Source organism: Marmota flaviventris, chromosome 1 (assembly GCF_047511675.1).
Source record: "Marmota flaviventris isolate mMarFla1 chromosome 1, mMarFla1.hap1, whole genome shotgun sequence".
NCBI classification, from domain to species: domain Eukaryota; kingdom Metazoa; phylum Chordata; class Mammalia; order Rodentia; family Sciuridae; genus Marmota; species Marmota flaviventris.
In genome coordinates, this window is record NC_092498.1 from 88,648,401 (window position 1) to 88,675,308 (window position 26,908).

General features: G+C 38.8%; 1 protein-coding gene across 6 annotated transcripts in view; it reads left to right on the forward strand.

Moving 5' to 3' along the window:
- Window positions 1-83: 83 nt before the first annotated feature.
- Window positions 84-26,908, forward strand: part of Plekha8 (pleckstrin homology domain containing A8) — a 53,647-nt gene continuing 26,822 nt past the window's right edge. For 5 of the 6 annotated variants that reach the window (XR_011707884.1, XM_027939690.2, XM_071613952.1 and 2 more), the window contains exons 1-6: window positions 1,553-1,965; window positions 18,692-18,808; window positions 20,411-20,566; window positions 22,367-22,491; window positions 24,505-24,663; window positions 25,811-25,851. Coding sequence is in view for 5 of the 6 variants with exons in the window: in XM_027939690.2 (XP_027795491.2) it covers window positions 1,926-1,965; window positions 18,692-18,808; window positions 20,411-20,566; window positions 22,367-22,491; window positions 24,505-24,663; window positions 25,811-25,851 (638 nt within the window). In the remaining variant the exon portion in view is untranslated. Of the gene's footprint in view, window positions 151-1,552; window positions 1,966-18,691; window positions 18,809-20,410; window positions 20,567-22,366; window positions 22,492-24,504; window positions 24,664-25,810; window positions 25,852-26,908 lie in introns of those variants that run through there. The other variant, XM_071613949.1, reaches the window with a different exon arrangement.

Below are 26,908 nucleotides of genomic sequence, written 5' to 3' on the forward strand. Positions count from 1 at the left end.
CAAGCGCCTCGCAAGCCAATGATAATGCAACTATGTAATTTACAGTTTGGTTGAATCTTCCTGAGTGATCCTAGAACCTGGAGAATCCAAGAATTTCTTTATCCCGGACTTTGGGAGAGAGGTTTCGCGCCGCGGAGCTAACCCGAGGAGGTAATATTTACCTCTGTAAAGTACTCCTGCTGAGCGAGGTAGGAGGCGTCTGGGGCCAGGTGACACTATAGGGGTTTCTGGAAAGACTCATTTACTCTCGCCAAAGGAGAGCGGCCCCTCAAGATTCCAACAATCCAAGTTTACTGTGTAAATGTAAAGACAAGGTCCTTGAGGCTTTATAAAGCGCATTCCCGGTGCGTGACTCTTATTGCGACCAGCAAGACAAGTTCTTTTTTCCTTACTTGGAGATAAATTTAGGCTAGGAAAGGTTATCTGTCCTGCTTAAAGTCACTAGATTGCAGAACATTTGAGCTCCGCCTTCAAACTGGATCTAATTCTTTCCAAACACCGCGTAAAAGTTATGGTTGGTAATAATTTGTCACGTAAGTGCTTTTAGTGTAGACGGCAAATAACACATAAGGACGTGCAGGCTCAGGCTTTAAAGAAGAAATACTAATCAGGGTTAGGAATCACACACCCTCCTCTTAGTTTAAATATTCTAGTTCTACATAATTCGGTTGCTTTCAAACGCAATTCATGTTCACTGTAGTCAATTTAGAAGAAACTGTAAAGTACGAAAGTAGGATTTTCAGATGAAGTACAGGAGACGAATATTTGAATTTCAGATAAATAACCAAAAATTTTGTGTATTTTTATTTACTAAGTCTGGCAACTTCACGCTAAGTGAAAAGAATCTTCCACAATTAGTCACTGTAACTTTTTCGTGCATGCTTCTGTGACATTATAATTAAAGCAACTTGGATAATATTGTACACATTTTCTCCTTCCACTTGGTCTATGATTAACATTTTTCCTGATCAAACATTCTTAGAACCGTGCCTTTTCACACCTTTGTGTACTAAGAATTCCCCCAGGGAGAGCTTGTTGAAATGCAGATTTTGTTTCAGAACGTCTAGGTTTGGGGGTGAGATTATGCATTTCTAAGAAGTTGCTAGGGTGTCAAGCCAAAGGTACAAGGGACCACACTTTGGCACCTATTTATACTGGCCTCAAACTCAGTATTCTGTCCTGAAATTCCCAAATTCTTGGCCCGGGAACGAGGTCAGTTCGCCCTATTTTTGGGCACCCCAAGTAGGTGGAATCAATCAGACAACCTTGAAGTTAAGAAGTGAACCCTTAGGGACTAGCCTAAAGAGACCTTCAAACATGGCAAGCTGTCCCCTATACATGCCCTGAAAGTCAACTTTGTCTCACCCTGGGTCTCAGGGACCTCCCTCCTCACCCATGCCTACTCGCTAGCCAGCACTCCGGGACTCAATTTCCCTGCGAGCTTCTTCCCTAACGTCAACCCGACGCCACCGCCGCGGTGAAATCCCGGAGTGGATTTTGGGAACGTGCGCGCGAGCGGCGCACTGGGCATGCGCAAGCGCGGTCCGGGACGGGCGGGTCGCGGGTTCAGGTGGAGCGCGGTGACCGCCGGCGACCGCGGCTGCAGTCGCCACGCTTTGGAGGCTTCGGCCGCCGCTCGAGCCCGCCCGTCGCCTTGGCCCCCTTGTGGACTGCGTGCCGGCCCCACCACCTGGGCCCACTGGCCAGCCGCTACTTCTGGCGCCCAGGCCGCCGCAGTGACCCCGCCCCCGGGCCGAGGATGTGAGGCGGGCCGGGCGTCCCCGCACCAGGCCCGGGCGCCAGCAGTGGGCGTCTGGGCCGTGCCGGGCGATGGCCCTGCTGCCGGTGCCCCTCGCCTTCAGGGCCCGGGGCCAGTGAGGCTGCCGGCGGGTGTGGGAGAGCGGCCCTGTCGCGGCGCGGGCGCCATGGAGGGCGTGCTGTATAAGTGGACCAACTATCTGAGCGGTGAGTGGCGGGTCCTTTGTCTGAGCGGCCGGGGGCGGTGTGGGGACGTGCCCGTGGGGTCGGAGTCGCCGCCCCTCCTGACACCGCCGAGGCTGGTTCGGACCCGGCGTGTCTCCTAGAGCGGTTCTCCTACGGGACCGTGGCACCCCCCTTTGGTTCGGAGACGACTCTCCTGGGTTCCTGATAGCTTCTCGGAAAGCTACAGAAAGCCGGGTTTTGAGGTGCCTTGAAAGGCAAGTTGCCCCGGGGAAGAAGGCGCTGGCGCCGGCTCTGGGGTCCTTTGGGAGTCTCCCACATTGTAGCTAGGGAGCCGGAATCTCCTGGCTCCTAGCCAGATTTCAGTTGCATGCCGGCAGTCACCTGGAATTCCAGGGGTGCTCTGGTGCAAGCCCTTTGGCTTTGGTCACTGTTGGAGTCACCTGCGAGGAGACCCAGGGTTACCCGATTTCAGTTCAACAGTATGCCTGAGGTTTTTATTTTCTTACTGAGCATTTCCTTTGTTTCACAGACTTAGAAACTACCATAAAATAAATGCAAATATGAGCAGGTGTTTCCTTATAGTGCTGAGCAGAATGGCTTAAATAATAGTACCCCCTTTCCAGTTTCTGGAAGTACTTTATTCATGTCTTGGAAAGGTTGAAAACTATTGTTCAGCTGTTTAAGATGATTGAAAATGAGCACTTTTATTATTTGTGCAACAGTATTTAATTTAAAAAATAAAATATGCTGGAAACTATTAGGCCCTTCTTTGCAATTAAATGTTTTGTTTCAGAAAATGGTCAATTTTAATGGCGATATGTTTGAAACCAGAAATGTTCCCAGTATCTGATAAAGGAGGGGAGATTTTCCCACCTTTTCTTAGGATAATTGTTTAAAGGTTGTAGTATGTTGATGCACTGGGTGTTCTAAGGAAGATGAGTGTGTCTGAGAGGATCATTTGGCAGGTAAACTTTGAGGAAGTCACAGTACAGACAAAAGTCCACCTGTTGGGTGTACCCAGAATCTCTTCCCTTTGCATAATATATACTTAGTGATGAATTCTGTTTATTTTTCCTGATATCATTACTAGAGAGATTACTGGAGTGAGGAGAGGTGTTTTCTTTAGAAGACCTGGCCTCTGCTTCAAGGACCTCCATGCATGTCAGCATTTGGATTAGATGAGATGTGGTTAACTCAAAGCTGGGCTTCAGTTTGGTGAACACCAGAAGCTGATTAGCACTGTGCTAATCTAAGAGGAGGAGACATGACCAGGAAATTTTCATTTTGAACTCTTCCTAAGCTCTGAGATATGTGGATCTTATGCCCTTGAATCAAATCTAGTTGCTGGTCCTTGACCCCTTTCCCTCACAAAAGTTTTTTTTTTTTTCTTTTTATATATTTTTCTTTCACTCTCAACACTTCTTTCTTCAGACCTTTCCTTCACCTCCCTCTCCTTTTAAAACCTTATTCTCCTTCTTTCTCTATAAAAATTGAGTTACTTAGTACAATACCTATTTCCTAACAGTGAAATGCCTTTAAATTTTTCCCCCCAGATGGTCCTTGTGTATCTCATTAAAACACAATTTCTCTACAAGAATCTTTTGGAATCTTGTCACATCACATGCATATCATCTGTTCTGTTGGAAAAGAGTCCATATTATCAGGTTTTAGGGTGGAAACTTTAAAGGGGCGCTGGAGCCATTGCCAGAGGTAGATGGGGGAGGTATACACTAGGCAAGTGCTCTATCACTGAGCTATATTCCCAGGCCTTTTTATTTTAGAGTCAGTGTTTTGCTAAGTTTTCCAGATTGGCCTCTGATTTTCCAGATCAACTTCTGGAGTAGCTGGTATTATGGGCATCTGCTATTGAGCCCAGCTCACAGACAGCTGTCTATATTATACTGCATGTTCCTTTGACTTACATGCCATCTTCTTCTGCGCATGCTGTTCATAGAACTCCATCACGCCATTGGCTATTTTTCTGGATGTTTTATGGTTCAGCGCATTCTCTTTCATTAGGAGATGAATTTCCTTTGAAAAGGATTGGTAATAGCCTAGAAGACCATATTGGATTCTTGTTTCCTCCACCCTCCTTTGCTAGTTGGTCTCCTAAAAAGAGCATGTTTGTCAATAACAAACTTTGATGGTTATATCATTACTTTTTCTTCTTCTGAAGCTTATTTTTAAAATTACCCTTTTTTCTTGTGACTTTGCACACAGTAACTTTAAACATATATATATATATATATATATATATATATATAAAAAAATGTATGTAAATATGTATGTAATCCAAGTTCAAGATTATGTCCATTCTGAATTTTTTTCTCCAAAAGGAGTTCATAACCTATTCCTTTTTTAATATAGTTTGCATATTTGGTATGTGTATGTATATATATATATATATAACATTATATAATTATTCCCTATTAAGATATCATGTGGATAGCTTAATATGGAATACTTTGTGTCAGATTGGAGTGGAGAAGTTAAATCAGTTTATCACTTGATACTTTAAATCCTCCTCCCCTTTTTTTGTGGTGCTGGGGATCGATCAAACCCAGGGCCTTGTGCATGCTAGGCAAACTCCATACTGCTGAGCTATAACCCCAGAAACTGTTAATTTTATTCACCTCGTATGGGCACTTTGCTGGATATTTTGCTAGGATCAAGGGAAGCTTCTCCCCTCCTTGAGCTTACATTCTGGTGGATAAGAAAGATTTATTTATCGGATAAGTGATTGGAAGCATGTCTAAGTGGGTGTGATGGGGGCTGGGGCAAGGAGGCTAGTCTAGGTTGTTGGGGAAGACTGCTTTGAGTAATCAGATCCTGAAAGACAAATCAGGCTTGCTAGATGGGTAGACCAAAGCAGAACTGCAGTTGGAGGCTATAAGGAAGAACTTTCTAGGTATAAAAAATGCCAGTGTGAAGTTCCCAGACCAGGACAGAGATCAGTGAATTTGAGGAAAGAAAAGTAGACACATCTGATTGGAGAACTGAGAAGAGTGCAGAGACTACACAGATGCTGGGTGTGTGGGAGGCCCAATATTATGGGGCCTCATAGACTGATTTATATATTTTGGTGTGATTGTCTATATATATGTGTGCATGTGTGAGAGAAAAGTGGTAAGATTTAAACAAGTTTACTCTTTTGCAGTGTAGAAAGTTTTCTGGTCATATCTTTGTATCTCTCCTGCTGTATTTATTTTGTTTTGCCATATCATAGTTATTTTGAGTCTTTTGAACTAAACTTATAGGTATTGATTACTGAATGTTAGAAACATTAAGTCCCAAGAATGGCATCTAAATAGTTTGCATGAATGTACTTCTAAAGTGAAGAAACATAAAATGTATTCTCCTTTTTACTCAGTTGCTAGGCATATTTATGTACCCTGCAAAATAAGTAAATAAATAAATAAAGCTTCTTAGCCATCTGCCCTTTGAAGGGCAGAATAGTGGGTATTCTGGATTTAGTGTTGAATGTCTCTTCAGTTGTTAGAAAATCAAATCTAAGTTGCAAAGGAAATGAATTAAACATTTTACAAAACCCCATATTTTGTGACATATACAATATGCTACTGTTAGCTTCTATATGCTTGTTATTTTTATCTTTCAAGACCTAAAATTTAATCAAGGAGTATTATATGTGCAAGGTTATACATTAATGCTGTAGAGTGCTGGCCCGGGAGTCAGAGACCTGAAGTTAAATACCATCTCCATCACTGCCAACTGCAGTCATTTTACCATTTTGAGCTGTAGTATTTTCCTACATAAAAATAATAAATTTACCAGTTTATAATTCTAAAAATATTAAGAAACTTATTTGCACTTATAGTGTGCCAGCCACTATTCTAAACATTTTTCATATATTAACTAATTTGATCTTCATAGCAGTTTTGAAAAGCAGTTGTCTTTATCATCTCCATTTTCAAGTGAAGACATTGAGTCATAGAGCAATGGGATGAGCCCAGGCTTACATGATAAGTGCATCTAGAGTCAGAGCTCCATTACATAATACTTTTAAAGGTGCTTGCTGCTTGATCATTATATAATTCTTGCTGATGCATAAGTACCTATATTTGACCTAGAATATAAAGCTAGTTGGGAATAGGAGGTTGAAAGGAGTTCAGGAGTGAGGAAGGTTTTAAATGCCCAAAATTGTGCATATGCTTTGCCACAAGGAGATTTTTTGAGTTGTGTTTTTCACTTTGCAGTTTCAAGTCCCTTTCCTGCAGACAGAAGGGTTGCTGTTGAGAGCTCCAGCCAATTGCAGACTTCTTGGTTCTCCAGCAGGTTAGGGCACAAGTACATTGTAGCACTGCATTTCAGAAATAACAAAAGCTTGTATCATGCTGGCCAGATGGTTGTCATTGAGAAGGTGCTATAATTTTGCTTACCCCCACAGCTGGAGAAAGGTGACTGTTGGTCTATGTTTGTGCTGTGTAAACAGTGCCAAGAAGACATCTAGAATATGAGTGATTCAGAACAGGAAACTACAACTGGTCAACATTTTTTGTTGTAATTTTAGCATCTTTTTTGAGTTAATAATACAGGTATCATAAAATTGACCATTTTATATACACAGAGTATAAATTATTACCACATCCAGTTTTAGAACATTTTCATTTTTCTAAAAAGAAACCCTAATAAAACTCACTCACACACCTGTCCCTTGCTCAGAGCGGTCTGTAATCTGTTTGCATCAATTTGCCTCTCCTAGTATAAATGGAATTATAAAACATATATGTGGTCTTTATCTGTAGTTTCTTTTCCTTGGCTTTTTTTTTTTGGTTCATATATGTTGGAACATGTATTAGTACTTCATTCCTTTTTATTGTCAAATAATAATCTGTTGTATGTATGTACCACATTTGCTTATCCATCCTTCAGTTTATGGACATTTAGGTTATTCCATTTGTGGAGCTATTAAAAACAATGCTGAAGAGAACATTTATGTATAAGTTTTTATGTTTTCATTTCTCTTAGATATGTATGTAGGTTAGAATTTCTGGGTCATATAGTAAGTCTTTGTTTAATGATTTCAGGAACTGCCAAATAACTTTCCAAAGTGGCTAAACCATTTTATAGTCTTATTAGCAATCAAAGATTCAGTTTCTTTGCATCCTTGCTGTCATGTGTTATTGATTTTTTTAATTATACCATATCAGTGGTTATGGGGAGGCGGCCAGCACCTTGCTGGGGGGGGGGGGTCCTCCTTCCTGCCCAGGAGGGTGCAAGCCACTGGAGAAAATAAATCAGAAATAATTAGTGAAGAAGAAAAGACAAAGAATCAGAATTATAGTTTTAAAGTACAGTGCCTGATAGATCCAGGCCACATAGGATCTGGAGCTGGACAATTAAAAATTGGCTCCAGTGGTTTATTTAAGGGGGCACATCAAAGGCAGGGATAAAGTTTCAGTGATAGAGTCTTGCTTCTTGATGTTTTGCAGTCAGCAGGTTGATTGGCATCTTGGCAGGTCACACCCATCTCTGAGAGGCTGTACGGCTGCCGCAGGTCAACCCATCTCTGGGGCTGTGTGGGACCAAGTAGAGCTTGAATAGGGCTCACAATGTGTCTGGGTGGTCTTGGCCAGAGGAAATTTCCAGTGGAAGTTCCCAGACACCAGATTCTCCTATTCACTAGGCTGTGATGCCAATGTAATACACCCAAGGATGGCCATGGGTATGAAATGATATCTCATGTTTTTGGTTTATATTTTCCTGATGATATTGATCATCTTTTCATTTGCTTCTAAGCCATTTGTATATTTTCTTTTTTAAAAAATTTGTTTAGCTGTTGATAGACCTTTTTTAAATTTTTTTTTGTAGTTGTAGATGGATAGCATACCTTTATTTTATTCGTTTATTTTTATGTGGTGCTAAGGATCAAACCCAGTGCCTCACACATGCTAGGCAAGTGTTCTGCCACTGAGCTACAACTCCAGCCCAATATAGATCTTTTATTTTATTTATTTATATGTGGTGCTGAGAATTGAACCCAGTGCTTCACACACGCCAGGCACGTGCGCTACCACTGAGCCCCAGTCCCAGCCCACCCATTTGTGTATATTAAGAAACTATTGCCTCACCCAAGATCATGAAGTTTTAGTTCTGTTTTTGTTTTTATACTTTAAGCTTTTACATTTAGATCTAAGATCCAATTTTGAATTAATTTTTGTGTATGATATGAGGTTGGGATATGAGTTCATTTTTTTTTTTTTTTTTTTGTACCAGGTACCAAGGACTCTCTATTTTTCATTATCTTCATCTCTTCTGGTGGTGCCCTACACTGAAACTGAATCCAGGAAGAGAAACACCCAAGCATCACACTTTTGCTTCCAGAAAAAATTAATAATTTTTTAAGGAACTTAAGAGATGTGATAGCATGATCTTATTGTCACCCCATCAAAAGGGGTGTTTAACCATTGAGCCACATCCCAGCCCTTTTTTGTATTTTATTTAGAGACAGAGTCTCCCTGAGTTGCTTAGGGCCTTGCTAAGTTGCTAAGGCTGGCTTTGAACTCGCAGTCCTCCTGCCTCAGCCTCCCAAGCCCAATGGGATTATAGGAGTGTGCCATTGCACCTGGCATGAGTTCATTCTTTCACATGTAGCTATCTGGTGGTTAAGTTTTACCCATTAAATTCCTGGTTTTAGTGTGTTAGTGAGTTTTCCAATACTATGATGAAATAAATGCCTGAGAAATTAACTTACAAGGAGAAAAGATTTATTTTAGTATTGGAGGTTCCCATCCATAATCTATTGTCCCAGTTGCTTTAGGCCTGTGGTAAGTCAGTATATCATAGTAGGAGTATATGTTAGATCAGAACTGCTTACCTCAAGACTAGGAAGCAAAACAGGAGGAAGAGAATTCCACAGTCTCCTTCAATGTCATGTCTCTAAATTTTCACAATTTCTAGTAGCACCGCCTTGGGGTTGAGCCTTCGATACATGAACCTTTAGAGCCATTTCAAGATACAAATTATAGCACAGAGTTACAGCCAGACTATGTAAGTGTTTAAGTACAAAAGGTTGAAGACAGTCCTGAGTTCATACCTTTGCTTTAGTACTTCCTAATGCTGACACCTTGATCAAGTTACTTAATCTCCCTGCATTTCAATTTTAAAATGACAGCAATAATAATAGGCATATCTAGGTTTGTTAAGTCGATAAAATGGATAGTGTATATGAACCTGCTGGAACATAGTTCACTTAAGAATAGGTTAATTAAATAGCTGTTTTGATTAATGATGCCTGGAAAATTCAGTCTCTGTGTATTCATCTTTCTGTGTGGAAACTGTGGCATGACTTCTGAGAATATGTGTATACTGAGTTCCCTAAGTCTTCCCTTTGAAAGTCAGAACTTTATAAATTATAAAACAGAAGATCTAAATAAATCACCAAAATTTTGGAATTGACTCTACAGTTATGTGACTCTACAGTTATGATTCCCTTTGGATATTAATTATAGATCATGTAATTTCATGTTCCGCTGGTCTGTGCTTTTGCCTCCAGAAAAAATTAATAATTTGTTAAGGAACTGAGAGATATGAAAGCATGATATTATTGTCACCCCATCAAAAGTGGCACCATTTTCCCTCTGATCTGATGTGTGATAAGGGCAGATGTTGGGAGTGATCCATAGATTCCTTTACATTCGTTGCAGTGGTAAAGACTGGGGATCATTGTTCTTGGGCCACTTGCCACTTCCTGTTATCATTACTTTCCATTAGGAATAGATTTAACATAGTTGGAAAATCAAACTATGGAGCTATTGTAGTATACAAAATAGATGAATGATACAATAGGGAGGGTATATCCAAAAAAAAAACCACACAACTGTGATGCCCGGGTGTTTCTCTTCCTGGTTTCAGTTTCAATATAGTGTATGGCAGCACTAGAAGAGATGGAGATAATGGAAAATATATAGAGTTCTTGAAAGAGAGAGGCCTGACCTCAGTATTATTTCACATTAAAGAATATAAAATACTTGCTTGAGAATTCGCTCCATTTCCTTCAGAATTGTTCCAGAATAGTCTAAGGCAAAGGGCTCTTTGTTGATTTTTAAATGCCAGAGACATAGACATGGTTTCACCAATCTACTTTTAACACTGACTAGTATCCCTCTTCTTTTACTCATTCATTAATTTATTCAAGAAATATTGAGCATCACTTGTCAGACTCTGGGTGCATGTTGGAGATACTGCTTGGAGTAGGATGTGATCTATGTGTTAAAGGAAATTACAGTCTAGAGGAAATCCTTCCAAAGAATGCAGTGCACTTCCAGTTAAATTTGTGATTTTCACTTGGCAAAAACTTAGAGGGACTACTTTGTATATAGCTGATCCCTAGAGGAGGTTAGGTATTGACTTTGACCCTCTGGTGTCTTTACCAGAATTTTAAAGGCAAATTTGGGGCCTTCTGACAGGCCGGAATGTTTAAGTCTTTAGTCATCCAGGTTAACATTGGAGATATTCTTTTTTGGTTTTCTCCCTCTCTTGGGCTATATATTCAACTTGGATGGACATCAGCCCTTCAGCATCTGAGGCCAATGTAAGAAATCAGAAAGTGAAAAGGAAGAAAGCAAGAAAAAAAATTCTTTCAGGAATGATGAGGGGAAACTTCATGGAAGAGGTGGAACCAAAGGTTGAGTACATTGATGTGGACAGGAGGGGAAAGATGAGGGAACTGCTAGTAAGCAGCAGTGACTTTCAAGGAAGAAAACAGTAGTACCAAAAAAGATGTTCTTTTCTAGGATGAGGAGGAGGGAATATTGTAGTGTTATTGGAATGAGGTTGGATTGTTAAACCTATCTTGAGAGTTTAGAATTGGTATGGTAGAGTCACCCAAGAGTTTTTGAATAGGAAGAGAACAGCAGGTAAAAACAGCATGTAGGGAAGATTAACCTGGCTGAAACATGACAAGAGAGATTGGAGAGTTAAACTGTAGAGGTTGAGGGGTGGTGAAGAAAGAGGAGGAGGGAGGCATTATCCTCCATTTCACAGATGAATAAACCAAGGGTCACAAGATGATAGTTAACTTAGTCACATGGCTAATAAGTTTCAAGCCAAGTCTACATGACTATTTTTTCTGTGACTCCATACTCTGTTTTGTGTTGTGGGCATAGTGGAATGTTGAAGCCAGGAGTAGGGGTGAGGATGTTTGGGAAGAATTCAGTGACTGACCTGGAGGGATGGGGGCAGAAGTGACCCTCAGGTTTGCAGCTTGGACAGTGATAGAATGCTGGAATGCTGACTCTATTGAGAGAGACATTATAGTCTGAGGGAAGATGATGTGTTAAGCCTGGAAAGAACTTAGAAACTCAGTTTAGTCTATCTTTCTGTTTATAAATTGGAAAATAATACCCAAAGGAATTAAGTACCTTGCTCAAGATGGCACATACAGATGTTCTGAGTCTAAACTTGAACCAAAGTTTTCTTAACTCTAAGTAAGATGCTAGTGAGATGTACAAGAAACACTGTCCAGAAAAATATCCAGTTTAGTTTCCATAGTACACAGAAGAGCTGATTTATAGCACTCTCTAACAGAAGGGCCTAAAAAGAATTTCATACAATCATAATTATAGTTAGCCTCCTCACTATCTGTAAACCTGACTTCTCACTAGCCTGCTAATTCTTGGGGGGTAGAATCTTCTTTTCTCTAATCTTCAAGCCCAGTGAATTATAACTGCTCAGAAAATGCTGTGTGTGTATTAATTAATGTAATTTTATGTAAATTTAATTTAATTATAGTTAGAAATCTATAATTTAGCTAATGCTTGGTTATTATATGTTACGATGAGGCATGTTTCTTCTTTCTTCCCTCTTCCCTAGCTACAGTAAAAATGTTACTGACTGACCTGGCAAAGGAACTCCAAGCTTTGCCTTGTCTAGCTCCACTAGGGAAGCTGAGATATGGGGGAAGGCCCTGATGGCATGAGGTGTAACTGAACTTCCAGGTTGGACATTGGAAACCAGCAAGGTGATGGAAGTTAGGGGTCATAATAGACCAATAACTGTGTTTTGCTTCAATTTAAAATGGTAGGTTTTGCTGGGTTCAGTGGTACACACCTATAATTCCAGCTAGTTGGAAGGCTGAGGCAGGAGGATTGCAAGATGGAGGCCAGCCTCAACAATTTAGCAAGATCCTGTTTCAAAATATACCCTGGGAAGGAGGAGTTGGAAAGAGAAGGCACTAGAGACTGAAATGTAGGAAATTATGATTATGTCAGAATGAACCCAACTATTATGTATATCTATAATATACTAATAAGCATTTTAAAAGTACCCTGAGGGTGTTTCAACAAAGGAATAGCACAAGGAAATTTGGGGAGGAGTGGATAATGGAATTTTTCTGTATCTTGATTATTGTGGTGGTTATTAGAGCACTGTGCATTTATTGAAACTCAGAACTGTTTGCCAGAGAATGATTTTATTTTATGTAAATTTAAAAATATTTTAAGTATCTGTTGTCATGATCAAGCTATGTCATTAACATGAACTAGAAATTTTTGTGTCTTTCCACAATGTCAGAATTTATTGAGTAACAATAAATTCACAAGTTACACCATTCATTGTTGTATTTTACCAAGTACTGAGTACTCATGGGTCACTTGGTAGGTATGAGCTGGGCAAAAACATATTCCTTTATTCCAGTCTTAATTGTTAGTATCTGTAACACAAATACAGATTCCAAAAACGCTAAGAAAGGGTTATGTTCTCCACAGAGTTTCAGGAGAACATAATGAGTAAAGGCAAGAGAGAGAAATGCAAAAAGTATCACTGAAGGTGATCAAATAAGATTATGAACTGGTCAGAACTTGTTCAAGGCACCGAGCTGCTAAGGTGTGGAACTTGTTTTAGACCAGGTCTGGACAGTAGGCAGTTTCAAGCAAGGAAATGGAGATTAGTTGAGCCCCACTCCCACAGAGTCTGAAGTTCCTTGCCTGTCAACCTCCTGAAGCATTCACTGCTTGGTCTGATGACTAGTTGGTGTGTGCTACTGATATCCAGCTCTGAGATGCTTCTCCTTTTATGGGTCTTAGGTGGTAGGTAGCATTCGTTGGTGGTCTGGTATGTTTGATAAGCTTCTAGGCCTGGTTTCTCTGATAATGGGTTTGATACACCCATGTATTCATGTGCTTCTGATTTAATTCGATACATTTACAGGTGGTCATTTTTTATTAGCAAATTATTTTTTTTTGTCAGATTATGCCTTAAGATTGTGCTGTGCAGCTGATGGTTGTTTACTTGAACAAACAAGGTGTATAGTCATTCTGTCTTGGCAAGTACTGAGAATGGAATAACTCGTGGCAAACTATTGCTTTATAAAATGGAGTAATTCAGGGTTAAACACAGCCTGAAAACTAGTGTTCTACACATCATGGAGCAACTCAGCAGGGCATAGTCTGCTCTCTATATCTATTTAATGGAGTACAGATTCCCCCCTTTATAGTGATGTGTTTGGGTGAACTCTTGTCACAAGGCTTCGGGGGGTGGGGGAAAGCAAAGTTACAGTATTTTTTAGTCATAAGTGGTATGACTCACAAGTCACATTTTCTTTAAAAAAAAAAGAACATTTCTATTTAGAAATTTTGATTTTAAAATAGTAGTTTTTATTGGGAATAAAAATAATTTTAGTACAAAATTAGCGTGAGCAATGCCAATCTAGATCCAAATATAAGTGCATGATTTGAAGAAAATTATGCTCTTTAAAAAATACATATTGTTCAACACTATTTGAATTTAAAAGCCTGTATGGTGTAGTGACAGGTGGCCTATAGTCTCAGTTACTGGGGATGCTCAGGCAGGTGGATCACTTGAGCTCAGGAGTAGAAGACCAGCCTCCGGAACATAATCAGACTGTGTCTCTAATATTTGCTTGCGGTATTGTAGAAAGATATTTGCACTATGTGAGAAAAGAATAAGCGTGTAGCAGTTTTGGAATAATGATCTTCAGATATTTCTAAATTTCTTAAATAATGTTTGAGGCTGTATTTATATTTTGCATTTTTGTTAATTCTTTTCTGAGTAGTTTATTCTTTTTAATGTTACTGTGAGTAGATTTGTTTTATTAAATTTAATTTTCAGATTATTCATGGCAACTATGTAGAAGTAAAATTGATATTTGTATGTAGCATCTTGCTGAACTCATTTGTTCTAATGGTTTTGTTTTTAGTGGATTGCATGAGTTTATTTTTGTTTTAAATTTATAAAAGAATGTCTGAATAGAGCTAGATTTGCTTCATCCTTTCCAATTTGGATGTATGCCTTTTATTTCATTTTTCTTGCCTACTTGCCCTGGCTACAATCTCTAGTACAGAGTTTGATAGAAGTGTTGAGAGCAAACATCCTTGTCTTATTTTTAATCTTAGGAGATTTTTCATCTCTTTCAGCATATTGTATGTTAGCTGTGGCTTTTTTTGGTAGATGCTGAGACTGAGAAAATTCCCTTCTCTACCTAGTATATTGAGTGTTTTTATTAAGAAAAGAGGTTTTGTTACTTTTTGTCAAGTGTTTTTGTATATGTAGTGAGATGATTATATGATAATTTGGAATTCTTTTGCTTGATGAAAACCCCCAATTCAGACAGGCTTAAAATAAAAAGGGGCATTTATTGGCTCACTTAACTGAAAAGTCCCAAAGAGTATCTTACATAACATAACACACAACACAGTGTAATTGAGGGGCTCAATCATGTCATCCAGATTTGCCCTCTTTACCCTCTGTCCCTCAAATCCCTTAATTCCCTTTTCCCTTTATGTGCAAATCATGTTTAGGTCTCAAGTGATGACAAAATGACTGCCAGCAGCTCCAGGCAAACATCCTTAAGATAAAAGTAAAAAAGAGACAGTCTCTAGATCTTTCTGTCTTTCCCCAGTCCAAGTAAATTTCTGGTTGCCCATTCTGGAAGTGTCCTTGAGGACTGGTTGGAGTTGGTCAGCCCTACCCCAAACTACATGGATGAAGTGTGGAGAAGGAGGTTTTTAGCAATAGAAATATACTGGATGGATGTTGAATTGCCAAAAGTAAATGTCATGTATACTTTCTATAGTGAAACAATCCAGAATAATAAAAAGTGAATGAAATCAGTATTTAAATATTCTTATTTTTCCTTTATGCCATATCTGGCAGTGGTAGTTGATATGATCCAAACTCTTTCTGCTCATTGGTGTTTCTTTCTGCTTATTGGTGTTTCTTTCTGCTCATTGATGTTTCTTTCTGCTCATGATGTCTTTCTGCTCATTGATGATCTAATCCTTCCAAGCAGGAGGTTTGACTGATACCACATTCCATCTTTTATTTTGGTACTGGAGATTGAAGCCAGGGGTGCTTAACCACTGAGCCACATCCCTAACCCTTTTTACATATTACTTAGAGACAGAATCTTACCAAATTGTTTAGGACCTTGCTAAATTGCTGAGGCTGGCTTTGACTTTGAGATCCTCCTGCCTCAGCCTCCTGAGGGATTACAGGCATGCCAGCATGCCCAGCCACATTCCATCTTTTAATAGAGGACAGCAAAAAAGAGTGGGAATTGAATAAGATTAGTCCAGTGATAATCCAAGGGAGCAGGGACTGGATCTGGTTTTCATCTGCCCATTTATCACCTTAATATTTTATCATTTTAAAGGTAACTGCAGATGAATTTAAAATAAGAAGTAGATTAATGTCCTCTTTATCATCCATGCCCTTTTTTCTCCTCTTTTGTCATTGCTGGGCTGTATTCCAGTTTGTCAGTATAGCACATTACGAAAAAGCTGTCTCAGTAGTAATCTGTACTCTCCATCACTCTACATTTAAATCTTGTCTAATGAGAATGAGACTTTTGTGGTCTCTTTATGTGCCTTTTGAAACTCCAGAAACTTTATGCAGAAAAGTGTTTTCTTGGTCACAGTTTCTGTAGTTCCAACCTACAGAATAAAATATATTGAACTTCCCCTTGTATAATTATAACTTGCCCTAGATAAATACAGAACCTGTTATAAGGAAGGTCTTGTTTCAGTTACTATTATAGTTTACTAGCTACTTTAAAAACTTACTGCAGCTGTGTTTTATGTAGGAGGGGAGGCCATTTAGCATTCTTCAGGTTTGAGTTTAATACATTTTTTTTTCATTTTTATGATACCTTTCCCCTCACATTTCAACAACTGAAATACTAATGCATCTCATGATCAGTATTGTCATTGTTTAATTGGCAGGGCTTTTTTTCTTTCATATTACGTGAAATAATGGTATATCTTAAAATTGGTAATGTGATTGTTAATTTTATTTGTCTATTTGACTGGACCACAGGTGCCCAGACATTGAGATGAACATTTGATTTAATAGACTTAAGTAAAATAGATTGCCCTTTAAAGTTGATGGGCCTCATCCAGTTAGTTGCAGACTAGAACAAATAAAAAAGGAAACTCCTTCTGCCCATTTGCCTTGAACTGGGACCTTGGACTTCATTGGAACCAAAACATTGGCTCTTCTGGGTCTCTAGCTTGCTGAAGGTCTTAACCCAAATGTTTAGGTCTTAACCCAAATGTTTCAGGACTTAACCCAAAGTTGTTTATGAGCCAATATTTCATAATAAATCTGTTTATATGTATTTACATATACATCCTCTGGAAAATGCTAATTCAGAGAAAGTTTGATAAAATATAGTAGTTGAGGGGCTGAAAGTGTAGTTCATTGGTAAAGTACTTGCCTAGCATGAGGTGGCTGTGACTTCAATTCCCAGCACTGAAAACAAAACAAACATAAAATAGTAATTGAGTATGCTCTGAAAGCCTTCTACACAAAAGGTGTGGTAGATTTGGAGAGCATTCACACCAGCCAAAGACATGAGAATTGAGCTGTAAATGGAAAAGATACTCTACAGATGCTCTGGTATAGATTTCTTTATAAATGAGCTGGTTGGATTAGGTGATTTAGAAGATCTCTACCATTTAACAGGTTCTCAGAAATTGGTTCTTTTTCAGTGAGGGGAGGGTAGTCTAAGGCATAAATAATCAGACTCTCTTGCACAGAGCTAAAACATCAATAATATCTGATTCCAGGGCAGCTAGCTCTCTGCATAAGTACATAATCTGATGATGGATTGGGTTTCCTAGGTTGCATTGTCTGTGCCAAAATGGTAGCCTTTAGGTTTAAGTTTCTGTTGAATTTGAAGCCAAGTTAAAGAAGCAGCATTTTCTGAAATAAAAATGTACATATTCATCCCAAAAGGTTTGCAAGAACTGACTTAGATCAGTATGGAAATTTTAAGGCCAAATGGTTTTTGACATCCAGTAAAGGTTCTAGATCCCTGGGAATGAAGTCCTCAATATAAAATGTGACAAGAAAGGTAAATAATCTTTAGAAAAGACTATTTATCTTTTGGGAGAAAGGGTTGGGTGGTAGGATATTTCAGTCCAGATATTATGGGAGAGTAGATGTTGAAAATTAATGTTTATTTAGTTTTGATTAAGGAAGTGAGAGACATGGTACCTGGCAGACCTGAGTATCCTTGTTCCTAGAAAAGCAGACTCTGATGAAGGAAGTAGTGAATGAAACATCTTACCTGCCAATCTGACTCTTCCACTTGGACTTAGTACTGACCAATCAGCCTTCCAATCAGAATTATAGCTTCCTTATATCATAATCTTAGGCCAGGGATGCTCCAGGAAGTATGGTAATCCCCTGTTTATAATATAATAAACAGATTTCATTTGGACCTCAGCTGGTGTCTTTCCCATTGGGTTCAAATGATGCAATTCCCAAGTGTCCATCAGATGACTATACCTGTGCAGGCCCTGGGGCTTTTCTCTGGCTGCCACAGCCACAGCACAGTCCCATGAAAGAAGTATATCCCTAAAGGGCTATGGCATTTCAGAGAGAGGAAAAATATCTATGCCCAAGCAAAGAGACCTGAAAGACTTATGCAGAGATAGGAATGACATTTTTATGAAGAACCATTTCAGAATTCACAAATAAATTTTACTTGATTGGATATAAGGTGTGGAAGAGGACAAGATGAAATGTCCCTAAATTCTTCAAAATTGACATGATTGGAGTTAAAACTTGAATATTTTAAGATCAGTCTGTTTTGATGGATCAATACTAAATAGTTAAGTTCAATGAAGTTACTTTTTCTAATTTTAAGACTTAAGGCAGGCTTACTGGTCCGCATACTGTATGATCTTTGTTGAAAGGGCATCCTTATCTTCCTTGTCTTATTTCTAAGTTTCAGATTTTTTTTTCTTAATCAGAAGAGAAGAGAGTGATAACAATAATGTTCAGGGCACAATAATATTTGTTTTAGAAAAGTTAAAAGTCATCTACTAAGGGGTTAGTGGTGTTGCTGTATGGGAGAGCACTTGCCTGGCATGCACAAGGCCTTGGTTTCTATCTTCAGCACTAGGGGAAAAAAAAAAGTTCAACATTACTTGTGGTGTATTATATTAGGGAAACAAAAAGAATAAAACTCACTTATAAATCCTATTACCCAGAAAATCATCATTGTACTTTTTTACTGACTTTCCAAACTTCTGTGCCTCATGTGACTAAAAATATGTCTAGAGCAGGGGTCCTTTGTTTTTAATTTTGCAAAAATAAACCAAACATACAGGTCTTTCCCAATCTTCTCTTAGAATTTCCCTTGCAATAAAAGGCTCTTTTCCACTGAGACCTGGTATTTTATGTTAGGCCCCACTTTCTGTGTCAGATAGGCACATCACATTGCAGGCATTAATTACCATAGTACTCTTGCTTATGCTTTCAGGTTGGCAGCCTCGATGGTTCCTTCTCTGTGGGGGAATATTATCCTATTATGATTCTCCTGAAGATGCCTGGAAAGGTTGCAAAGGGAGTATCCAAATGGCAGTCTGTGAAATTCAAGGTGAGAAATAAGTGGCTTGCTAGTTTTGTTTTGCTGTCTCCCAGAAAAAAATACAGCATTAACTTTTGCATTCCTTTCTCTGCTGCTCCTGCAGTAAAGACCAAGCTATGTAGTATTATGTCCTAGAGGAAAGGCTTGTAAATGCAACTTAAAATTGTAGGCAGCTCTTGCAAGGAAATTGGTTAAGAGGTGGTCACAATAAATGAGAACAAAGAAATCAGCTAGCAATCATTCTTTAGTCACCTGCCCACCTTGGGCCAATAGCTATTTGCAAAGCTTGCTTAAGTCATTTTCCTGAAGTATCAAACATTTCTGTGTTTAAATTAGGATGGATAAACACATACATGTGCATGCATGCACACCCATGCCCAGTCTATGCTTAGCACTCAAAACAAGCAAATATCTTATAGACCTGCATATAGTCTTTACTTCTTGGTTTTGGAATCTTGAGACATGATGAGCACATGTAGCTCAAAAGAAAAACCGATAAGAATTGGGGAGGAAGGCTGGAGAATATGGTTTGTATTTCTTCTTCTAAAAGGTTCTGCAGGAATCGTGCGTGTGTGTGTGTGTGTGTGTGTGTGTGTGTATGTGTGTGTGTGTGAGAGAGAGAGAGAGAGAGAGAGAGATATTGAGGATTGAACCCAGTGGTATGGGCTCTGTCGTGGAGCTACATCCCCAGCCCTTTTTATTTTGAGATAGGACTTCACTAAGTTGCCCAGACTGGCCCTGAACTTGGTATCTTCCTGCATCAGCCTCCCAAGTAGCTGGGACTACAAAGTGTGCCACCATACCCAGCCTCTAGAGGAAGTCTTATAACGTTTTTTTCATTGGTCTGACTTGTCAAGAGAAGTAGAAGACAAAAAAAAATTATGTTCTTGATTGCTTCTCAATAAATCCAAGGATATAAAGAACATACCCTTGCTCATTGGCATGTTTATTAATTTGTTTTATGTGACTTTTAACAAAATGCCCAAGACTGGGAATATATAGAGAAAAGAGATTTATTTAGCTAACAGTTTTGGGGACTGAAAGTCCAAAAAGTGTCATCCTGGTATGGCGAGGGCTCCCTGAACTGCATCACATTGTGGTAGGATCCTGTACAAGAGGGAGAGATCAAATGATGAGATGGGAAGCCAGAGAGATTGGGGAGGAGCCGGTTTTGTACTTTTATAACAGCCCTCCTACAGTTACTTACCAGGGTATCATGAGAAGTAGATTAATTTTTTCTGAGGGTAGTTCTCCCAGTGACTTTTGATTAGGCTCCACTTCTCACAGGTTCTGCCATTTCTTAATATCATCATACTGGGGACTCGGGTTCCAATACATGAACCCTTAGGAGACAAAACACATCTGAACTCTAGCATTTGAGTCTTTTGGGCCCAAAGTAACGTACTTTTTATTTATATATATATATATATATATATATATATATATATATATATACCAAAAGGAAGATTTGTTCTCTAGTCTGATAAATGATCAATTTAACCCCAAAATTAAAATAGATGATTCAAAAATTTAAAAAAAGTTGGATAGGGTAGAGGCTACCTAGACAGTTGTCCTCTCTAGGTCTCTGACTTTCTTCTGCCTTACTCCCAGTTCATTCTGTAGATAATACCCGCATGGACCTGATAATACCTGGGGAACAGTATTTCTACTTGAAGGCCAGAAGTGTAGCTGAGAGACAGCGGTGGCTGGTGGCCCTGGGGTCAGCCAAGGCTTGCCTGACAGACAGTAGGACCCAGAAGGAGAAAGGCAAGTATTGATTGTTCTTTAGTGTGGGAACCTTGGGAATCACCCACTGGCATCTCTGGGTTCCTTTTATTATTTATCTTGCCTCTGACCACATAGGCACCTTTTTGTATCATTTAAATGCTGTGTATCTCAATGGAACTTAAATCAGAGTCCATATCTAACTCTTCTTTCTTAGCATGTGAAAGAGTGCTGGCTTTCAAGTCAGACAGAACTACATTGAAATGATGGCTTTGTAGTGTTTCTTTTTCTTTCTCTGTGTGTGTGTGTGTGTGCAGGGGCTGTGGGGAGGCAGTACCAGTGATTGAACTCAGGGGCACTTGATACTGAGCCACATCCCCAGCCCTATTTTGTATTTTATTAGAGACGGGGTCTCTGAGTTGCTTAACACCTCACTTTTGCTGAGGGGGCTTTGAACTTTGGATCCTCCTGCCTCAGCCTCCTGGGCCACTGGGATTACTGGAGTGTGCTGGCTTTTTAGTCTGTTGACTATGTAACTTTGGCATGATCACTTAACCTTTCTGAGCCTCAGTTACCTTACTGTTTAAAAAGAGGTCATTACCGGTGCTGGAGTTGTGGCTCAGCGGCAGAGCTCTTGCCTTGCATGTGTGAGGCACTGAGTTCCATCCTGAGCACCACATAAAAATAAATAAAAAATAAAGGTATTGTGTCTACCTACAACTAATTTTTTTTTTTTTTTAAAAGAGGTCATACCTACCTTAATCTGTGAGGATTCATGATATGAAATGAGATAGGGTCCAACCAGGCACAAAGTTGACCTTCAGTGAAGAGTAGCTGAGCCAGAGAAGCTTTGGCTTAGGGTATTTTCTAATAGTAATGCTCTGCTGTCTCCTACCTCTCCCTGAGGTGGCATGGATACTTAATTGTGAGATTACTGTTACTCATACTCATTAACTTGACACGATTGGGCCTCCTGAGAACCATGGGACAACTTTCTCTTTGTATAGGGGCAGGAGTATCAGGGCTTACTGCATAAGTCTGGCTGCTGCTTTTCCATCCCTGTAGTCATGTATGTACAACTGAAGAGAGTGACTTGCAGGGAGAGGATGGAAAGAAGTGTATCAGGCAATGTTTCTGATGACAGTAGCAGCAAATGTGTCTCACTCTTCATGTAGACCTAGTAAAATTATCTCTTTATTGGTTATTTTTAATGCTAATTTATAGAGACTGTCAACTTTGACTCAGCATGTGGTAATGTGCAGCATTTTCATGGAGAGGGAAGAGAGGTGGTAGTAATTTTATCTGAGCCCTCAGTGCCAGGGTGTCTGGAGTGCCTTGCTGATAATGGCTGATTGTGATTAATGTTGACAGGACAGGTGAACCAGTCCTCAGCCAGAATAATAAGCAGTGTTCTTGGTGGTAATTGGACATTACAAAACATTGTCTCCCAGATATGAGCAGAGCGGTGCAATAGCAGGTAGACTGCTCTGACCCCATCTTACAGAGAAGGAGAACACCAACTAGATGACAGAACTGAGACCAAAACTCTGAACAGTGACTCTGCTTCCTGTACAGACCTGGGTAGGTCAGGCAGAATGTTTTCCCCTCTATGTGCCGGTGATTATTTAATGTGACTGGAGTAATAATGTATATTACTTTGAAAGGCTGGATGTGTCCTTTTTCTGTTTTTCTTGCTCCTCAATCTTTACCTATCACATTGTAATTCATACCATATACCTCTGACTTAGGATACAGATTATATATTCCACTTCTGTGCGGTATACTAACTAGGAAATTGGTTATTCATTCTGATAACTACATTATCATTATTTCATTATTTAGAATTTGCTGAGAATACTGAAAACTTGAAAACAAAAATGTCGGAACTAAGACTCTACTGTGACCTCCTTGTTCAGCAAGTAGATAAAACAAAAGAAGTGACCACAACTGGTGTTTCTAATTCTGAGGTAAAATATTATATTAGTAATATTATTGATAGTATATATACATGAAAAATAGCACCACTTTGCTTACAGGTGATATTTATTTTCATGTAATTCCTGACTATCTTGATATTTACTATTTTAGAAGAAAAAGCATAATTCACCATAGAAATGTGTATTGTAGCATATGGAACCATACAGTTTTTCTTACTGGAATTTATTCAGGATTAATTAATTGATAACATTTGGAACTTTACCTTCAGTACTGACATACCAAAGTGTGTTTCTCCCTAGTTTACATCACTTTGTTGTTGTTTTGTCTTTTGCTACTAGGGATTGAACTCAGGGGTCCTCTATCACTCAGCCACACCCTTGGTCCTTTTTATTATTTTAAGACAGGGTCTTGCTGAGTGCTCAGACTGGCCTCGGACTTGACAATCCTTCTGCCTCAACCTCCCATGTGGCTGGGATTACAGGCATTTGCCACCATGCCCTGCCCCACTTTGCATCCTTTATAAAAATAGAATCTTACATGTCTTGCAGAACCATTTTGTAGTTGTGGCTACTAAGATGTTACAATAGTGTCTGTCAGCAGTGCGTATATGTCATCTTTGGTGACAGTGACAGGATTTTACATATCACAGTAAATATTGTGATTTGGAATAGACCAGTGCTTTCATAGATGGAGACAGAGTTTCTCTCCAACATTAGCGAGAATTGAATTTTGTAACATTTATTAATAAAGTTGTCACTCTCCCTGAACCATATTAAGAATTTCTCTTGTGTTAAACTATTAAAATGCTTACATAAACTGGAGAGCTTCTCTGCTTGCCCTCAAGTTATAATCTGACAACTGATGTCTACAACATGAAGAATCTGCAGGTTATTTAGTGGTTTTAATTCATTTTTTTTTAAGGTAGTAGAACACCATGCTACTAGTAATAAATGCTTTGAGGTCTTTCTGATAAAGGTGATTTAACTCACTTTGATTCACTTCCTTTTGGTCTCTCTCATTCATTAATCAGCTCCCTGTTGTGTATAGATGAATGGGGAAAGTGAGGACCAAAAACCATTTTAGTCCTGTTCTTGTAAAGTTTGTGATTTAGAGCAGTGATTGTCAACTCAGAGCAGCTGTGTTTCCGAGGAAATATTTGGTAATGTCTAGAGACATTTTTAGTTGTCATGAGTACCACTGGCATCTAGTGGGTAGACACCAAGGATTCTGTTTAACATCTTTAAATGGGCAGGAGGGCTATGCTCTGCCCTTGCATACACAGGCCCCCCCAAATTAGCCAGCCCATAATATCATTGGTGCTGAGTAGAGAAGCCTTGGTTTACAGAGAAGGGAAAATGTGAATGTAGCAATCTTTAATTCCAGAAAGAAAGTGCTTATAGAAATGCTGTGGGAACTTGTTTATGAACAGTATCGTCCGTTAACCAAGAGTACCTGGGAGCTTATTAGACATACAAAGGTGAGAAAAATATATAGAGACCACTAAGATGTGGTCTTCTAATTCTCCAGTTAGAGTGTGTCCTCATTTTCCAGAACAACCTACTAATATCAATATCCAGAAGAAAAATGCCCTGAATAAATAAACTGTACACTGAACAAATAAAGTAGCTCAGAAGAAAAAATGTATTAGGTTTTTAAAGGAATTCTAATTGCTGAAACCTTGTGGATTCTTCCATACTGAAAGGAGGTGTTGTGTGTTTTCCTGGAAGCTCCACAGAAGTTCTGTGCTCAACAGCTGGCACGGTGCTCTTCTAATGTTACTGAGCAGAAAGAAGTTATTGCCTTTAGATGGAACAGTGGATGAGTGTGAAGGGTCAGATTAGAACATGAGGCCTGTGCATGGTAAATAGATAAATTGGGATAGCTCAAAATATTTTTTAAATAACTGATATACATATTTGTTCAGCAAAATAGGTGGGTGCATTATTATTATTTTGTGGATAAAAACCTGTAAAGGCATAACACAATGGGACTTTGTCTTTCTTGGCAAGACAAAAGAGTCTTTCACTTTGGTCATTTTGTAGGAGGGAATTGATGTGGGAACTCTGCTGAAATCAACCTGTAATACTTTTCTGAAGACCTTGGAAGAATGCATGCAGATCGCAAATGCAGCCTTCACCTCTGAACTTCTTTATCGCACTCCTCCAGGATCACCGCAACTGGCCATGCTCAAATCCAGCAAGGTAAAAGTCTAGTTCAGTTTGGCTACAACAGAGTACAATGAAAAGTTGTAAAGTAACATCCTTTGGTGAATGATAAAGACTTTTTAGAGGACTATTTTATTTCCACTTTTTTATCTTCTCAGTCTCCCATATCTAGAAGTTATTTTGGCAGTCTGACCACCTGTGCACAGATATCTCTAATCTAGTCCTTTCTCTCCAGTGCCCATGTAAATGAGTCTTGCCTAGAATTTTGGTGGCCTTCTTACTATCTTTAGCCTGGCTCTTCCAGTCAGCTGACAGGATTTCTATTAATGCAGTATAAATTGGGCTGCTTTACCTAAACCTTTCAGTGACTCCCTCATTGCCTTTGGATTAAAGATAAAACTTCCTAGCCCCTTGCCACATCACCAGCCTCTTTTCCTAACATTTCCTGGCATGAATATATTGTCTGTCATCACCCTCACCCCTTTACGCTGCCAAGAATGCCCATCTTGGCTCTTTCCCATAGTAGCTCCTATTCATTTTCCTGGAATTCCTGGGTTGTGCTAAGGATTCCTCCTTTCTCACATCTCCCTATTTTAGTGAAGCTAGCTTAAAAAGGACAGGAACTGCATGGTGTTTACCTTCCTTCCTTCAATGTTGTAGCAATACTTTGCCAGAGTTTGCTGTCTATTAACATTTAATTAGCATAACTAAAATTTCAAAGAAAGCCATTCACCAGGACTTTGGCTCTGATAATTAGGACTTTGAAAAAGGCCACCTTTATTTTCCTTAGAAATTTGGGTACCCCTGTTGGATTTAAAAGTTGGGCTAGTTGGGATCTATGACTCCATTTTAAGAAGACCTAAAATTATTTCTGATGGGGTGGGGCAGTAATATATTATGGTTATATTTACCACTTTCATGTATTGTAGAATTATAAATAATGGGGCTGGGGATGTGGCTCAAGCGGTAATGCTCTTGCCTGGCATGCGCGGGGCGCTGGGTTCGATCCTCAGCACCACATAAAAAATAAAATAAAGATGTGTCCACCAAAAACTGAAAAATAAATATTAAAAAAAATTCTCTCTCTCTCTCTCTCTCTCTTCTCTCTCTCTCTTTAAAAAAAAAAAGAATAATAAATAGTGTCTCATTGGAAGTAAACTTTATTTCTTTTCTTCTTTTAAAGATGAAACATCCGGTTGTACCAATTCATAACTCATTGGAAAGGTATATAACATTTTTTTCTTCTTTCAAAAAAACTACAGCTATTGTTATTCTTTGTTTAAAAAAAGTGAATGATATTTTTATTTTTATGGTGGTTTTTCTTGTAATTTGAGATGTACCAGAAGGAAACAATATCTGACTTTCCTTTTTTGAGTGAGCCTGAAGTAGTGCAGACCTTCAGCACTAAAGGAAAGTGTTGGTATTTGCTTTAGGATATGGATCTCACCCATCATATCCTGTAACTTTTTAATCTTTCTGGAATTACCAAAGGATGGATCTTCTTTTATAGAGGAGTTAAATATTGACTTAAGTGTACTTTTATCCAGAAACACTGAGTGTTATTCTGTGTTGTTTAGAAATAAAAAACCTTGAGTAACTGTATAGGTTGAAAACTTCACTTAGTACCAAAATCTAAACTATTTCTGTTCTTCTAAATACTCTTTCAATTAAAAAAAAAATTTTTTTTTTAAAGTAAATGCTGAGCTGTAGATGTGGCTCAGCAGTACAGCACTCAACTTGTCTAGCATGCATGAGAACTTGGGTTCATCCTCAGCACAACAAAAAGGTACACATTTACATAGTCACTGGGTTTCTATTTACTTATGTTGTATAGGCATTCCCATGTATTGACACAATCGAGATATTTATCCTTCCAAATTATTGCTTAATAGTGAATCATTATTTACTATTGTTTGCTTCTTTATTACAAGGATTATTCTCAATTTGGTTGTTTCCGTTTTTCTAAATTTTTCTGCTAGAAACATCTACTACCATATTTTGAATTCTAGATTGAAATAGTGGTTTTTAGAAAATAATAAATGCTTTTCCTAGAGTTATCATATAGCTTGGATCCTTCTCCCCTTATTTTTATTGGAAGAAAATATTTTTGTCCTAATTTCTAATTCGGCTAAGTATAATTCCCTATAATAAGATGTTGTGTTGTGCCTTTAACAGAATCAGTTATGTCATTTGACTGTTGAATAGGTAATTCTAAAATGTGACAGATCCCTCAAGATGTGTTTGGGTTCTCCTTGGATTTTGTTTTTTTTCTGAGATATAG